Source organism: Monodelphis domestica, chromosome 5, assembly GCF_027887165.1.
Source record: "Monodelphis domestica isolate mMonDom1 chromosome 5, mMonDom1.pri, whole genome shotgun sequence".
NCBI lineage: Eukaryota > Metazoa > Chordata > Mammalia > Didelphimorphia > Didelphidae > Monodelphis > Monodelphis domestica.
In genome coordinates this window covers 276880952-276898246 of record NC_077231.1, presented here as the reverse complement: position 1 = coordinate 276898246, position 17295 = coordinate 276880952, and the positions used below count along the sequence as shown (strand labels likewise).

General features: G+C 33.8%; 1 protein-coding gene across 1 annotated transcript in view; it reads right to left on the bottom strand.

The window, feature by feature from the left end:
* Window positions 1-17295, bottom strand: part of AKAP9 (A-kinase anchoring protein 9) — a 188256-nt gene that overhangs the window by 140338 nt on the left and 30623 nt on the right. Inside the window, exons 2-3 of the mRNA XM_056800198.1 lie at window positions 13526-13777; window positions 3850-3894 (exon numbers count right to left, since the gene is read on the bottom strand). Of these exons, the coding sequence (XP_056656176.1) occupies window positions 3850-3894; window positions 13526-13777 (297 nt within the window). The remainder of the gene's footprint in view (window positions 1-3849; window positions 3895-13525; window positions 13778-17295) is intronic.

Here is a 17295-nt window from a genome sequence, read left to right as displayed (position 1 = left end):
ACACTCTCCACACAATTAAAACTAGATCTAAACAATTGGAGAAACATTGATTGCTCATGGGTAGGATGAGCTAACATAATAAAAATGACAATCCTGGCCAAATTCATTTACTCATTTAGTGCCATACCCATTGAACTACCAAAAAACTATTTTACTGAATTAGAGAAAATCATAACAAAGTTCATATGGAAGAACAAAAGATCAAGGATATCCAGGGAAATCATGAAAAAAAAAATGCAAAGGAAGGAGGACTTGCAGTCCCAGATCTCAAACTATACTATAAAGCAGTGGCCATCAAAACAATTTGGTCCTGGCTAAGAGACAGAAAGGAGGATCAGTGGAATAGACTAGGGGTAAATGACCTCAGCAAGACAGTCTATGATAAGCCCAAAGATCCCAGTTTTGGGGACCAAAACCCACTATTTGATAAAAACTACTGGAAAAATTGGAAGACAGCATGGGAGAGATTATGTTTGGATCAACATCTCACACCCTACACCAAGATAAACTCAGAATGGCTGAATGACCTGAATAAAAAGAAGGAAACTATAAGCAAATTAGGTGAACACAGAATGGTATACTTGTCAGGTCTTTGGGAAAGGAAAGACTTTAAAACCAAGCAAGAGCTAGGAAAAAAAAATCACAAAATGTAAAATCAATAATTTTGATTACATCAAATTAAAAAGTTTTTGTACAAACAAAACTAATGCATCCAAAATTAGAAGGGAAGCAACAAATTGGGAAACAATCTTCATTACAAAAACCTGACAAAAGTCTAATTATTCAAATTTATAAAGAGCTAAACCAACTGTACAAAAAATCAAGCCATTCTCCAATTGATAAATGGGCAAGGGACATGAATAGGCAATTTTCAGTTAAAGAAATCAAAACTATTAGTAAGCACATTAAAAAGTGTTCTAAATCTCTTATTATCAGAGAAATAAATGCAAATCAAAACAACTCTGAGCTATCACCTCACACCTAGCAGATTGGATAACATGACAGCAAAGGAAAGCAATGAATGCTGGAGGGGGTGTGGCAAAGTTGGAACATTTATGCATTGCTGGTGGAGTTGTGAATTGATCCAACCATTCTGGAGGGCAATTTGGAACTATGCCCAAAGGGTGCTAAAAGACTGCCTGCCCTTTGATCCAGTCATAGTACCGCTGGGTTTGTACCCAAAAAAGATAATAAGGAAAAAGACTTGTACAAAAATATTCATAGCTGTGCTTTGTGGTGGCAAAAAATTGGAAAATGAGGGGATGCCCTTCAATTGGGGAATGGCTGAACAAATTGTGGGCTATGCTGGTGATGAAATACTATTGTGCTCAAAGGAATAATGAAGTGGAGGAATTCCATGTGAACTGGAAGGACCTCCAGGAATTGATGCAGAGTGAGAGGAGCAGAACCAGGAGAACATTGTAAACAGAGACTGATACACTGTGGTATAATTGAATGTAAAGGACTTCTCCATTAGTGGCAATGCAGTGATCCTGAACAACTTGGAGGAATCCATGAGAAAAACCACTATCCACATCCACAGGAAACACTGTGGGAGTAAAAACACCAACGAAAAACAACTGCTTGAATATATGGGTTGAAGGGATATGGTTGGGGATGTAGACTCTAAATGAACATCCTAGTGCAAACAACATGGAAATAGGTTCTGATCAAGGACACAAGTAATACCCAATGAAATTGTGCGTCGGCTGAGGGAAGAGTGGGTGCAGTGGAGGGAGGGAAATAATGTGATTATTGTAACAAAAAAAACCATTAAATTAAATTTTAAAAATAAAATAAAGAGTAAAAAATATTAAAAATAAATAAAGATGATCTCTAGATCCACTGAGTTCAGGCATCTATAAATAAATGCTACAAAACAAAGAAAAAAGATCCAAAATTGAGTGAAACAGAAGACAATGTGGAAGTGAAGGAGAAAAGATACTGGGGAAAGATCGGATTAAGTTGAAGGGGAAGGATAAATACAGGGAAGAAAAGTCTGGTGCAGGGATTGATAAATATAGTAACCATTTCTAATTTTTGAAAGTGTATACGTGATTAATGTATAGATATTCTGTGTGACTATTTTTTGTTACAAGGAAGGAATGTTTTTTGGGGGGGTTTAGAGGAATAGAGATAGTAACTATAAAAAAAGTGAAAGAAAAAAGGTCAATGAATCATTAAAAAAAAATAAGAGACTCAAAGGGCAGGTAAGGAGGGCAGAACTACCATCTTAAACCTGAAATATACACAAAAATCATCAAACAACTGTGTTTATAGTTGAGTCCTCGTTTTTTCTGTTCTTTTCATAGAGAAAAGATTGTGTTTGTTGATGTTTGTCAGGATCACAGTAATAAAAAGGATTAAAAAAAGATCACATTACATGTTCCTGTTGCTCTAAGTTGGGCAGTGAGCTTTCCAATCACCAGGTTTGGCAGAATTTCAAAGGGTCCCCCTACTACCTAATTACAAGTGGGTTCTTAGAGCTCATTGGGATTCTTTTATTTCTTATTATATCAAGTCCCTATCACACTTCCAAAACCTTGTCCTTTTCCTCTATCAACTTTTCTCTCTCTCTCTCTTGGTCAAAACTTCTCTTTTATTACTTTCAGATGATTCTGAACCTTCTCTTTTATTACTTTCAGATGATTCTGATTCCTATTTTTTTTTTAGATCAAAGCTATCTGATGATGTAAAAATTCCTTAAATGTATGTTTTTATTCACTTCAAGGTACACCCTCTGGGCTATTACCAGAGATAGTTTATAATATTGCTATCATTTTCTTCAGGACATTTTCTGTATACAGTAAGAATGTAGAAAATGTCTCGAAGAATGATCCAAGATAAAGATTGCCTCATAAACTGTTACTAAGTCAAGACATTTTTCATATCAATTTTGTTAAGTCATCCCATCACTAATTTTTTTTGTTTAAATCCCTTACCTTCTGTCTTAGAACCAATAATACTGTGTATTGGTTCTAAGACAGAAGAGCAATAAGGGCTAGATAATTGGGGTTAAATGACTTGCCCAGAGTCATATATAGCTAGGAAGTGCCTGAGGTCTGATTTGAACCCAATCTCTGGGCCTGGTTCTCAATCCACTGAACCAGCTCATATTTGTCTTGAGAATTTTTGTTCTACTCTTGTCTCTGTTAGAATGATGCTGAATTTTTGTAGCACTTTACCAGTCCTACACTTTTCAGCATATTTTCTAGAATCTCCCAACATCTAATAATAATATGCAAACTACTGACAAATTTGCAAATAAATATCCAGATTTTCTTTCTATAAGTATTTTTAAAGCTTAAAAAAAAACCTTTTAATCACGTTCCCATGGTTTTACATCTTAATTCAAATGCAAAATGAACCTACAACCAATTTAAAGTGGTCTAGTTTTTTCTTTCCAAAGTAAGAGCATGATGCTTTTTTAACTAAACATCAAGGAAATTAATACTCTTAAGTGTTTAGGTTAATGGAGACAGACAGAAATAAGCATATTGCAACACTCCTTTCAATTAAAAAAATTAACATATTTAAACAAGAATTCAAGGAGAATATTATATGTTAAGAGAGAATGACAGAACATATTCTACTTTGTAAATATAGTAATATTTCAATAGTCATTTATCCTAGGAATCCAAGAGAATCCATAATGGAATATCTAATGAAACAAGTCAAATTAACAATCTTAAAAGAAATCATATGATAAAATAATTTTAAACATTTTTCACTTAATATTTTTATTATTGCATTTAAAGGTGAAGGGGAAAGGGTATGGGTTACCAGAAATACTTAAAACTCTTAGTTCAACTTCTTGATATCTGAAACACCAAAACTACTTAATCTTACCTCTGAACTGTAGTCATCTGCTGTGGTTGAAATTTCACTTTCTGGCTAAAATAAAAACATAAAAATGTTATAATGCTTTTACTGACTATTTCTAGATTTTTTCTGTAATTAATATTTAGAAAGTTAAACATCTCTAAAAACTAGTAAAAGATTTTAAATTCTGAAAGCCATGTTATGAATGTCTTTTACAAGGTGAGATTTTGAGATTTATTATGAAGTATTTTTATCAAATATAAAAAATAGGTTACTTCCATTTACAATGCCAATGCTAATGTTCTCACACCCAGTGGGTGCTTAACAAAAGTTTGTTTGAATCAAATCCAGATGAACATAAGATTAATGTATATTGTGTATCTTAAAAAATAAATAAATTATATTTCTATTGATCTTTACCTAAATAAAGGAAACTTGGGAAGCTGCTTCCATAGAAATTTTACTAGTTTAGAAGGAACTATAGAATTTCTGAGATTGAAGGGAATTTAAAAATCAGCTAATTAAAAAAATGTTAAGGGCAGTCAGGTGGCACAGTCAAATGAACAATAGGCTTGGAATTAGACTCATCTTTTTGAGTTCAAACCTGACCACAGACACTAGCTATGTGACCCTGGGTAAGTCACTTAATCCTGTTTGCCTTAGTGTTATTATCTATAAAATAATCTGTAGAAGGAAATGGCAAACCACTTCAGTATCTTTGCCTAGAAAATCTCAAATGGGGTTCTAAAAAGTTGGACATGCCTGAGAAATAAGAGAAACTTTTGTTTTAAAAGATGAGAAAAGTGAAATCCTGAAAGGTTAATTTGTTCATTCATTCAACAAACATTTATTGAAATGCCCCTCATTTTAGTCTATTAAAATACTCATCCTGCAAAACACAGCTTAAATGACATTTCTTCCTTCTCTTCTAGAGATCAGACACATTTGGTCATAGACTACTGCTCTGCACTGTACTTATCTCCCTTATTAGGTTATAAGCTCTCTGAACACAGAAAGACTGTCATTTGCGTGTCCACTGTTCCATCTTGGCCAATGCCTATTAGGCACTCAATACCAATTTTTTAAATGAGCAAATTAAAATAAACACAGATAATTGTGCCAGAATAAGTCTTTGATGTCTTGCACTAATACAGAGGTCAAGAGGAATCAATTCTTCCCATTGAATTCTCCTCAACCATCTACTCACTATTCTATGCTGAGTAAGAGGATTGCAAACCACCAGCATGAATTTGGCTACCTTTTCTAGAACCTTCCTTTAAAATAGGACAGATATTAATATTTGGATTTTCAAAGATATTCTTTTTGTGATCTAAATGGTTTTGATCCCACATCTTTCTATTCTGTTACTGTGTCCCTTCCAGTGCCTCCAGGATAATTGGTCAAAGCTCAGTTCAACTTTACAGTGCATTATCATCTAACCTGTCTTTCTAGCCACATTAAAAATGATTTCCTCTCAAGTACTCTATTGTCCAAACTGGCCTGTTGTTGATCCTTACACGAAAGATTCTCTCCAGTCTCTTGGCCATCCTCTAGGCCTGGAAGGCACTTCCTCTCCTTACCTCTGCTCACAGAATTCCTCTGTTTGTTCAAGAGTCAGATCAAGCAACATCTTTTACATGAAGTCTTGTTTGATTTCTGCAACTGCAATGCCTGGAGACCAACATCTCACATCACGTACCAAGTTGATGTCGGAATGAATACGTGATCATATAGAAAGGGTAAGATCATAAACAAATCAGAGGAGAAAGGAATAATTTACTTGTCAGACTGATGGATAAGGGAAGAATTTATGACCAAAAGAGGCAGAGAGCATTATGGAAAGTAAAATGAGCAATTCTGATTACATTAAATTAAAAGATTTTTGCACAAACAAAACCAATGTAGGCAAGATTAGAAGGAAGCAGAAAACTGGGGGGAAACATTTTTATGATAAGTTTCTCTAATAAAGGCCTCATTTCTGAAATGTATAGAGAACTGAGTCAAATATATAAGAATGCAAGTCATTCCCCAAATGACAAATGGTCAAAGGTTATGAACAGGCAGTTTTCAGAAGAAGAAATCAAAGCTATTTGAAGTCATATGAACAAATGCTCTAAATCACTACTGATTAGAGAAATGCAAATTAAAACAACTCTGAGGTACCACATCATGCTTATTAGATTGGCTAATATGGCAGAAAAGAAAAACGACAAACAATGGAGATTTGAGAAAGTTGGAACTATGACTAAGAGGTTATAAAACTGCATATCTTTGACTCAGCAATACTACTAGTAGGTCTATAGTCCAAAAAGATTAAAAAGGAAAAGGACCTACATGAACAGAAATATTTATAGCAGCATTTTTGTAAGTGGCAAAGAACTGGAAATTTAGGAGATTGTCCATTAACTGGAGAATGGCCGAGTAAGTTGTGGTATAGGATTGTGATGGTATACTATTTTAAGCTAGGATACTTTTAGAAAAACCTAGAAAAACTTATATAAGCAGAACCAGAAGAACATTATACACAGAAATAACCATACTATATGATGATTAGCTATGTACACAATTAACTGTCCACTGTGAATGACTTAGCTATTCTAAGTAAAACAATGATCTAAGGCAATTTTAAGGAACTCATGATGAAAAATGTTCTCCATTTCCAGAGTAAGAACTGGAGTCTGAATATAGATAGAAACATACTTTTAATTTTTTTTTTTGCTTTTTTGGCAGGCGGGGGAGGGGATTGGCGGCTCTGTTTTCTTTTACAACATGACATATGGAGAGAGTTTAGAACTCAAAAAATTTTAAATAAGTAAAATTTTTATATGTTATTAGAAAAAATAAAAATTAAAAAGAATTTAAGCTTCTTGAGGGCAGGAGAAGGGCTTTCTTTTTTTTAAAAAATAAAAAAATAATAAAAACCCTTACCTTCCATCTTGGAATCAATACTGTGTATTGGTTCCAAGGCAGAAGAGTGGTAAAGGCTAGGCAATGGGGGTTAGGTGACTTGCCCAGGGTCACACAGCTAGTTAGTGTCTGGGGCCAGATTTGAACCTAGGACCTCCTGCCTCTATGCCTGACTCTCAATCCATGAGCTACCCAGGGGCCCGATGGGCTTTCTTTTAATTTAAACTTTTGTTCCCAAGTTTAGAATGGTATCTGATTCACTGTAGACTTTACTTGTTGCTGACCTCTAGGTAAATGACTAAACCTCTCAAAGCATTAGCTTCTTTCTGGGCTGGGGAGGTCTCTAAAGAGAGATTAAAAAAATAAATATGGAAAAGACCTGATGAAGTTGGATAATCTTTCTTCCTCAAGCACCAGATCCTGTCTCTTGGTCTGATAGATAATACTAGAAATCTTAAAAGGAAGCATTTGATCTGTTTCTTTACAGAAATGAAATTAAGGCAATAAAATAGTAGTTCTATAGAGAACCTAGGAAACAAGGGCCTGGGTATGAACCTTTGGAGGAAACAAGAGCGCTCCTAGACATTCAAAAGAAAATTCATAGTCCTTTCATCAAAATCCCATATCCTAAAAAAGAACTTGGACTTTTTTTGGGGGGGAAGGGAAGGTTCAATTGCAACACCTTGTTTGACTTAACTGTCACCTTTTCACATCAAAATGTATGAGGTGGGATCATAAAATAATGATTGGCTTTTGAATAAGCATGAATTTAAATATCTAGAAGAGGCTCAAGTCTTTCAGGGAGTCACCTTAAGAAGATACAGGTATTCCAACTAAAATGTCATTGTTCAAAAATATTTTCTCCTTTTTTGGAACTAGCATCCAAACTTATGGCACACTCTCTGTGGTGGCAAGTATTCAGTCCTTTGATAAAGGATGGTCTATTGGAAAAAATCACTGGTATTGGAAAAAAGAATAATGGGGTCAAGCCTCCGTCAGTGTCTCTAAACCTGTTTTTTCCTCTGTAAAATGAGGATAATGATATTTGCACTACCAAACACAAGGCTGTGAGGATGCTTTGTAAACACTAAAGTACTATGCAAAATGTGAGACACTTATTTTTACTTTGGATTTTTGGAAAATGCCAAAAGGCATCCAAAGTCATGTCCACTGGATGAGTGAGAAAAGTATGATAAAACAAGATGTTTAAAAATAATAGTTTTCTAAAATGCCATAAATTCTCTGAATACAATTAATTTGAAGCACTACAAAATCATAAGAATTTTAGAAACAATGGAATTTTATAGGTAATCTAACCTAGCTCCTTCATTTCATAGATAAGAAAAAACTAAGGTCAGGTAGTAAGTAGTCAGGTCTCTTAAATCCCAACCGAGGACTCTCTTTATTCTACTATATTGAACATCCTCCCTATCTATCAAAGATGTGCCAATATTCACTATTTACATCATCCAATGACTTATTCCTATCATTCCATAAAATTAAGGTTTCCACAAAAGATTTATGTTTCTTATTTTTCCTTTTAAAAAAAGGTAAGCATAATTTGAATAAATTTACAATTTCTCAAAGTATCTGCTATGAAGAGTAATTCTCATTTGGTTATAGAAACTCTAGTGCAATTAAAAAAATATAAGCCAGGTTCTCCCCACTTTGTTTCATTAATTTATAGCCATACTTTATATGTATTTCTCAGAAAACTCCTAAAGAACCTTGGCTTTGGAATGTGCTCATATTCATGTGGGCAAATGGAATGGTCATATGACATCTGCCCATGGTCCTATAAACATACTATTCCTAGACTGTCATATCTAAGGCTCCATTTGCCACCTGATAAAAGAGTTGTCAAGTGCTCATTCAAATTTTTTTGAGTAACATGTTCCTTTTACTCCTCCATATTTTAAATCATATTGTAGCAAAATGTACCCCCAAATCCCATGGGTTTCCCCTGATTCTATCTTATAATTTTCTTAATAAAGTTTAAAGATTTTTAGCAATTTTCTTGAGATCAGATTGGAGTTAGTGGCTGGATAATAAAGAAGGGTTGGTTTTGTCAAAAGGCTTTAATATAGACAAGAAGCTTTTGTGTGCAAAGCTTTAGAAATCTGAGACTATGATAATAATGGTATAATATACATGCATTATATATACATGTGTATATATGTGTGTATATAAATAAACATACATATACTCAGATATAAAATGTCAATAATATTAGAGAGAGGCAGCCTAAACTAGTGTCAAGAGGCAGTCAGTAGTGAGTTAAAGTACTGGACTTGGGAGTCAGAAAGATGCGAGTTCAAATGCTGCTTCTAATCTTTACTATCTGTATGACTATTAACTTCTCTATGCCTCAGATAATTTAGTTAGATAACTGGAGGAAATATGTCTATATCTAAAGTTCCTTAAATTGATGAAATCCAACATGCAAGAATATTCCCTTGTTCTTGCCTTCCTTGAGACTTCTAGACTCAAAAAAAAAAAGGCAAAAAACTTCTCTCCCAATAGTTCCCAATTGGTCTCTCTGCTTCAAGTCTCTCCCTTCTCCAGTAGATCTTTCACACAGGTGACAAAGTGATAAGAACAGGACTGATCAGGCCTCACCTATTCTTAAAAAACTTCAAATGGCTCCCTAATACCTCTACCATCAAATATAAATTTATCTCTTTGTCATTTTAAGCCCTTTACAGCTTTGCCCCAATCTATTTTTGAGTCTCATTACAAATCACTTTGCCTTTACCCAACTCGAACTAATTAAATTGACAACTACTCCACTTTCAAACTCTGCACCTGAGCCTGGAGTACACCTGGCTTCCTAGAGGCCTTCTTTTCTTCAAAGCATAGCTCACATGCCCCCTTCTAAATGAGGCCTCTCTTTATTGTTCTCCTGCCCCAAATCACCAGATTTGTGTTGTTTATGCTTATTTGTGCACATGCTGTCTCCTCCAGTAGAATGGAAGGTTCCCTGAAGGCTAGGACTATTGCATTTTGCCTTTCTAGCTTTCTTTCTATCTCAGGTACCTAAACATTTAATGTATGCTTGTACAATAAAAATCCAGTCTTAAATGAGATTTCTATTTATGTTTTGGATAACCAAATTTTACTATATTCTTTTACTGTTTAGTTTTATAAAATAAAGAGGTATAAAAACAAAGTGAATGGGGTTTTAATAGAATTTGCATTTATAACAGTTTTTATATAATAATTTTTTCATGAACATTTTCCAATATAAATAAAGGTATTTTAAAGGAAAAATACCAATTTCTTTTATTAAAAAGTCCTTTGGACTTTGACCTTTAATTATTCTATAAAATCAAGATTTTACAATCTATTTTTTGACAACTTTAACTCCTAAGTCACTATTGGCTCTTCTATTTCTAGATAAGGTTTCATGTACATGTTATAAAGTTTAACTGTATTCAAGTTGTTTCTATACTTGATAGATTTCCTAAGAACTGATAAAGCCTCAAAGCATCTTTAATAATTTATTATACTTCCACAATGACTCTATAAGTAAAAATTTTAAACTCATAGCTAATGAATAGGGAAGTTACCTAAAAATACCAATAGGAGGCAGCTGGGTAGCTCAGTGGATTGAGAGCCAGGCCTAGAAGGAAGGTCCTAGGTTCAAACCTGGCCTCAGACACTTCCCAGCTGTGTGACCCTGGGCAAGTCACTTGACCACCATTGCCTAGCCTGTACCACTTTTCTGACTTGGAGCCAATACACAGTACTGACTCTAAGACGGAAGGTAAGGGTTTAAACAAATAAAAATAAAAATAAATAAATAAATAAAAATAACAATAACTGGTGTTCAAATGACAAGGTGTTAAGAGTTAGCCTCTAAAAGTCTTTCATGTTCTATAGTATAATCTGAGGAGCTGAAAAGGTACGAGCACTGACCACCACAAGTCATAGTGCCTGTATGGGTTTCAGCTTTCTCATCCATACAATGAAGACTAGACAGATAATCTCCAAGGTCCCTTCTCATTCTACTTTCAATGTAAGACTGATTTTAAGTTGCTTTCAAGGCAGCATAAAGTTGTGTTACAGCTGTTCAAATAAAAAGCACATATTGATTTAGAATAATCCCATGGATTAAAGTGTGTCTGTGTAGTTTCACTGAAGTTTTAGTTCAAATGGCACAAAACAATAGTTTACAATTTTGAGAGAAATGGTAGTATCAAATCTAATTCCAATGTTAGAGAAATTGTGGTAATTTAAGAATGAAATAAAAATATTATTTTTTCTTTCAGTTTCTGTGTATTATTCTTTTAAAATGGCTATTAAAGTGCTAGAATATGAATACTTACTAAATTGTTACTTAATTCACAGAAGTGTTAGGTATTTCTTTGGACATAGAGCACTGTGAAAAAATTAATGAAGACACCAGCAAAGTATGAGAACCTTTGATTTAGATACTGAAAAGTGAGGGAAGGAAAAGTCTTTCTAAATGCATGCATTTATAGCTATAGGTAAAATATATCCACGGTATGACAATGAGTGAAAAAATGTTACTTAGGTTAAAGAATGAGAATAAGTAATTGATTTTCATCTACCAAGCTTTTGTTTTCAAATCTTATTACTGCTATTAACAATCCAAATTATAGCAAAATTAGTTAAATTGCTACTACTCTAAAAAGATATATTATGGTTTAATTTTATCAAGTCAATAAAATGACAACCTAAGAAATTTAACATCTGTAACAGAACTAATATAGACAAATGATTTATAAGATTTTTAAATATTCATAAAACTAGTTCGAAAAAGATATCAGGTGTGAACACCATTTGTCTGTTGTTGAGATAACTGTAGTGTAGGTACCTGACTTTGTCAATGAACCTCATGCTATAATCAGAAGAAAAGATGGGAAAATACAGAGTCAATTCTGTATAAAACTTAGTTGTCTCCCTTTCCATTCTCTACTAACCCCCAGTTTATATTGTCTTTGATTAAGCAGATAAAAAAGAAACCAGATAGAACTGTGCCATTTATTTTAAGGTGATAGTTTCAATAAGGATCAGAGTCAAATGGGATGTATGGAACATGGGGAAAAAAAACACAAAACAAAAAAATAAAGAAAAGACCACAAAGTAAGGGTTCACAGAACAATTCTGTTACGATTTTTATACATTAATTTAATAGTATACTTAAAATATACATAACAGGAGTTCAAGGTTTTGTATATAATCATTTTTATTCTCATTTGTATATTAAAATGCTTGCTGATAATAATGTTATAAAAAGTAAAAAAATTTAAAAGGAAAGTACATTAACTAGGTATTACTCATGCAAGAATCATTAATATCCAAACAGGATCAAAGAATCAAGGAAGTTAGAGATAAATGCTTAATTTTGAAGATTAAAAAAAAAATAGAAGCTCAGCCAAGAGAAGGGACTAACTGGCTCAGATAGCTAGAACTTAAACCTGAGTCTTCTGACTCTTCTGTTCCTCAAAAACTCCCCTTCCCAATTCCTTTTTTAAAAAGGACACTTTATTATATTGAAATAATTCTTTATGACCCTACATGCTCTCATGAAATGAATATTTCAAAATTACAAATAAAATGCAAACAACTCTAAAGATGCAAACAACTGGTTAACTGTTATATTTAAGATCCTGAACTGCTTATTTAAAATTTTATTTTACTACATTATTTGTTTTGTAGTTATTTTCAACAAATGTATATTTGTGTATTTAGATTCTATTAGCTTATTTGAAAACAAATGCTATGTAAAAATGAAAACATCAATGAAAATGAAAAGGAAAAATACTCCAATGTATGTGTGTATTTCACAGAGGCATTCTCATGTGTTATGAAAATATTTTTCAGCATGACTGCTTAGTTATGAAATTAAAGAAATAAAGAAAACACTTTGGTACTTAAAATGGTACCAAATCAAATTGAGGATATTAATGCTACACACTGAGGTACCATCTCACACCTAGCAGATTGGCCATTATGATATTAAAGGCAAATAATGTTAGAGGGGATGTGGCAAAATTGGGACACTAATGCACTGCTGGTGGAGTTGTGAATTAATCCAACCATTCTGGAAGGCAATTTGGAATTATGCCTAAAGAGCTTTAAAAGAATGTCTGCTCTTTGATCTAGCCATACCACTGTTGGGTTTGTATCCCAAAGAGATAATAAGGAAAAATACTTCCACAAAAATATTTATAGCCATGCTTTTTATAATGGCAAAAAATTGGAAAATGAGGGAGTGTCCCTTGATTGGGGAATGGCTGAACAAATTGTGGTATCTAATGGTGATGGAATAATATTGTGCTGTAAGGAATGATGAATTGGAGGATTTCAATATGAATTGGAAGAACCTTAATGAACTGATGCAGAGTGAGATGAGCAGAACCAGGAGAACATTGTACACAGAAAGGGACTTGTAGCCATGCAACAAGCCAGGATACTCCTGAAGGATTTATGAAAAAGAATGCTAACCACATTGAGAGAAAGAACTATGGGAGTAGAAACACAGAAGACAAACATATGACTCATCACATATCACATGTATATATAGGTATGTGATTTAGGGTTTAGACTTTAAAAGATCACTCAATAGCAAAAATGAATAATACGGAAATCGTTATCAAATGATAACATCTATACAACCCAATGGAATTGCTTCTTAACTCTGGGAAGGGGGAGAGAAGAGAGGAGGGAAAGAAAATGAATCATGTAAACATGGAAAATATTTTTAAAATTAAAAAATTTTTTAAATCAAAGGTTTCATCCAGAAATTTTTTTCAATCTGGATACTTACTTCAATAGTGTAGGACTGATCATGTTTGATGATCTCTCCACTTTGTAAAGTTCTCATTATACTGAATTCAGGAGTCATGGATGCTCCTCTCTGAGAGCTATTCATGTATAACTGATCACCCTGTGACTGATCAATATTGGAAGTATATGAAGAATCTTCATATTTTCTAGCTGATGACTTCTTCTTCCTTTTCTGCTTCTTGGAAGGAGTCTGCCCATCAGACTGTGCTTTCTTTTGCCGAAACTGGGCAAGCTTAAAGGGGGGAAAAAAAAGGGAAGAAAATTAATTTGGAAAGCTTCCTATTTTACTACTAATGGATTATATTTTATAAAAGCTTTTGACTCACTTCTTAAAATATCAAAATGACTAGATGTAAAAATCCTACAAATTAAAAATATATATTCCAAATTAATTTTAACATGAACTAGAATAAATCACAAACAAATCAAAATAAAATTTTGATATAACATATCAAAATTTTCACTTTAACCTGAGAAGTAACAGTCATCTCTTTACAGCAGGGGCTTAATAAGCATTTACTATAATGTAGTATTGCATTTTAGTGTAGGTCTATTAAAGGATAACATTTTTGAAACCATATTAAAAATATATTCAATATTCAATTTGACTCCACAAGTATGTAACTACAATGTTCAAGGCACATGGTGAGGGGATAAGGATAGAAAACACCAAGAAAAAATGAAAAATAACCTCTGCCCTCAAAAAGTTTATATGGAGGGAAGGGATAAAATATGTATACAAATTAATTTGAGAATGGAGAGAATATAAAAAATAGAGGGATTGAGAAAGCCTTCCTTTTTGTAGAAAGTGACACCTAAATTATGCTCTGAAAGAAGCTAAGGAATCTAAAAGTCAGATTTAAGGGGGAGGGTATAATCCACATATTTGACTAGGTCTGTGCAAAGGCAATGTGATGGAGAGGTAAGTACACCAATTTGGCTTAAACAAATCATGTGAAAGAAAGTGCAAAAGGTAGAATGAAGCTATACTGTGAATAGACTTTAAGGGCCAATCAATTAATTAACAATCACTTATCAGGTATCTACTATAGCAAGTACTTAATAAATGCTTGTTTCTTTCTTCTGCCTTATGTGCCAGGCATTACTAAGCACTGTAATGGAAAGCTTGTATTTTATTATAGGGAGGCAGCTGGGTGGCTTAGTGGATAGACCTATGAGTATGAAAGTCAGAAAGACCTGAGTTTAAGTCTGGCTTCAGACACTTACTAGCTGTGTAGCCCTGGGAAAAGTCACTTAACCTGTCTGTCTTATTAATCCACTCAAAAAGAAAATGGTAATCCACTCCAAAATCTTTGCTAAGGAAACTCATGAAGAGTCAAATGCAAGTAAACAACAATTTTTACATAGACATGGAAAACTAGTAAAGTTTGGGGGAGCATGGTCAAACTTTTGCCTTAGAAAAAAATTATTCTTGGGAGAAGCAGGGTGGTTCAGTGGATTGAGAATCAGGTCTAGACACGGGAGGTCCTGGGTTCAAATATGGCCTCAGACTATAGCTATGTGACCCTGGGCAAGTCACTTGACCCCCATTGCCTAGCCCTTACCACTCTTCTGCCTTAGAACCAAAACCCAGTATTGATTCCAAGGCGGAAGGTAAGGGTTTAAAAAAATTATTCTAGCAGCTACTTGAAAGATGGATTAAAGGGAGGAAAGACTGGAGACAGAGAAATTATTACAGCAAGGCATTACAATAGTCTAGGCAGAAAATGATGAGGAACTAAATAAAAGGCATAGAAGTGTAAGAAGACAAGTAGAAGGAAAGGAGAGACATTCTGATCAATAGGTTGTGGCAACTGAATATGAGAGGTCAGGGAGAAGGATGCCTCTAGGATTGCTCTTAAATTTCAGGCTTGGGAAACTAGAAAAATGGTGGAGTTCTTAATAAAAATAGGGTTGTTTGGAAGAGGTAGAAATTTAGGAAAAAGATGTTGTAGATAATAGATAGGTAAATACATGGAAATTTAACTCAAGGAAGAGACAGCATGAATAGATTTCGGAATCATTCAAATAGAGATCATCATTAAACCCACAGGAATGAATGAGATCGCTAATTGAAAACCTAAGAGGGAAACGAGAAGTATCCCAAGATTTAGCCTTGAGATAGAGCCATACTTGGTTACTAGCAGGTAAGATGATGATCTAGCAAAGTAGACTGAGAAGAAATGGTCAGGTAAGAGGGATACCCAGAGAAAGCAGAGTGAACTAACAAAGACCATTTCACCTATTGTTAGCACCGTAACCAAATGAGAAAGAGGTAAAAGTATGATTTGTTATTGAAAATATTCCATCCTACTCCTTATGAGGAGCTCTCTAAAGATGAAGTAATAAAATGATGGTTAAAATGGGTTTTGCGAGCAAGTGCTGGTTTTGATAATAATTACATAAATAGGCAGTGGTGCATATAACTCAGGCACCAGGCCTTACTTGAGAAAAAATTCACTTTATAAAGGGATTTAGCTGCAAAGTTCATGTCATACTTCCCTAATACATGTAAATGTGGATCATTAATTACTGTAAGTAGGCGAAGAAGACTTGAAGAGAAAATGTTAGGAGACATTACTAATGAAAAGTTCACCTGAAGTAAAGAGAACACAACTGAAATTATAATGTAACTGCAGGGACTAATTTTACAAAAACGTATTTTTGTACAACTTAGTTTTTTCCCTAGGAAGTATAGCTCTTGCATCTATAGGTACACCTCACTTTACATAATGATGATAACTGAAAATATTGAAATCAAGGGTTTTAGATTTTCATATCAAAGCATTTTAAATAAAAAGAACTATTTAAAAGGTTATGTTAATTAAAAGAAATGCTGATCTCTGCCAAAGTAACTCTAGAAGTTATCATGAACTTTTGAAGATTTCAAGAAGTTCTCAACAACCTGGAAAGGCTTAACACATGGCCCAAGTGATGGATTATATAAGCCTAAATTTGGACAGGTTCATTACAAAGTTAGCAGTGAGATAAGGAAGGTTTGTTTGTTTTTATTTGTCACAGCAACATAAGAAAACAGTCTCCTAAGGCATGGCAGGGGAATGGGAAGGATGGGCGGAGGACAGGTTCCAGGTTTGATATGTACCCAGGGAAAAAATACTCTCATCAACAAAAGTACGGATCTACGAGGTAATTTGGATTTTTTGTACATGCCCTGGATAAAAGAGGTGATGTGATATATGAAATAATCATGACCATCTACCTTTGTTAGATGCAAAATACTGGGTTATTTGGAATACAAGGCTGACTCAATAATGTGGCAATGGTTACATTCTTCTTCTAAGAACATCATCATTTAAAAAGAAGTGAAATGGATAAAATGGAACTACTCCTCTTACTGGGCCAGATGGAACCCCAGATATGGCTTCAGCTTGTCTCATGAATAATCTTCTTTTTGGTTGATTTACCTTTTAGGGTACATTAGGGTTATGTTATTTAGGGTTACATTAGGGTACGTTAGAGTACACCAACAAAGAGAGTGTGCAAATTCCTTTTTGCTAAAAAATAATTTTTCTTTGACTAGATTTGTGCAAAAATTCCTGTGGGACTCATAGCAACAAAAATTTTACCTTTGAGATCTCACCTCTAGTTATTTTAGAGGGAATAGGAGATATCTTTGTTGAAACATCAAGAAGAATGACCATGACTTTTATTTTAAACCCTTACCTTTTTTCTTGGAATGAATACTGTATATTGGTTCCAAGGCAGAAGAGTGGTAAGTGCTAATGTAAT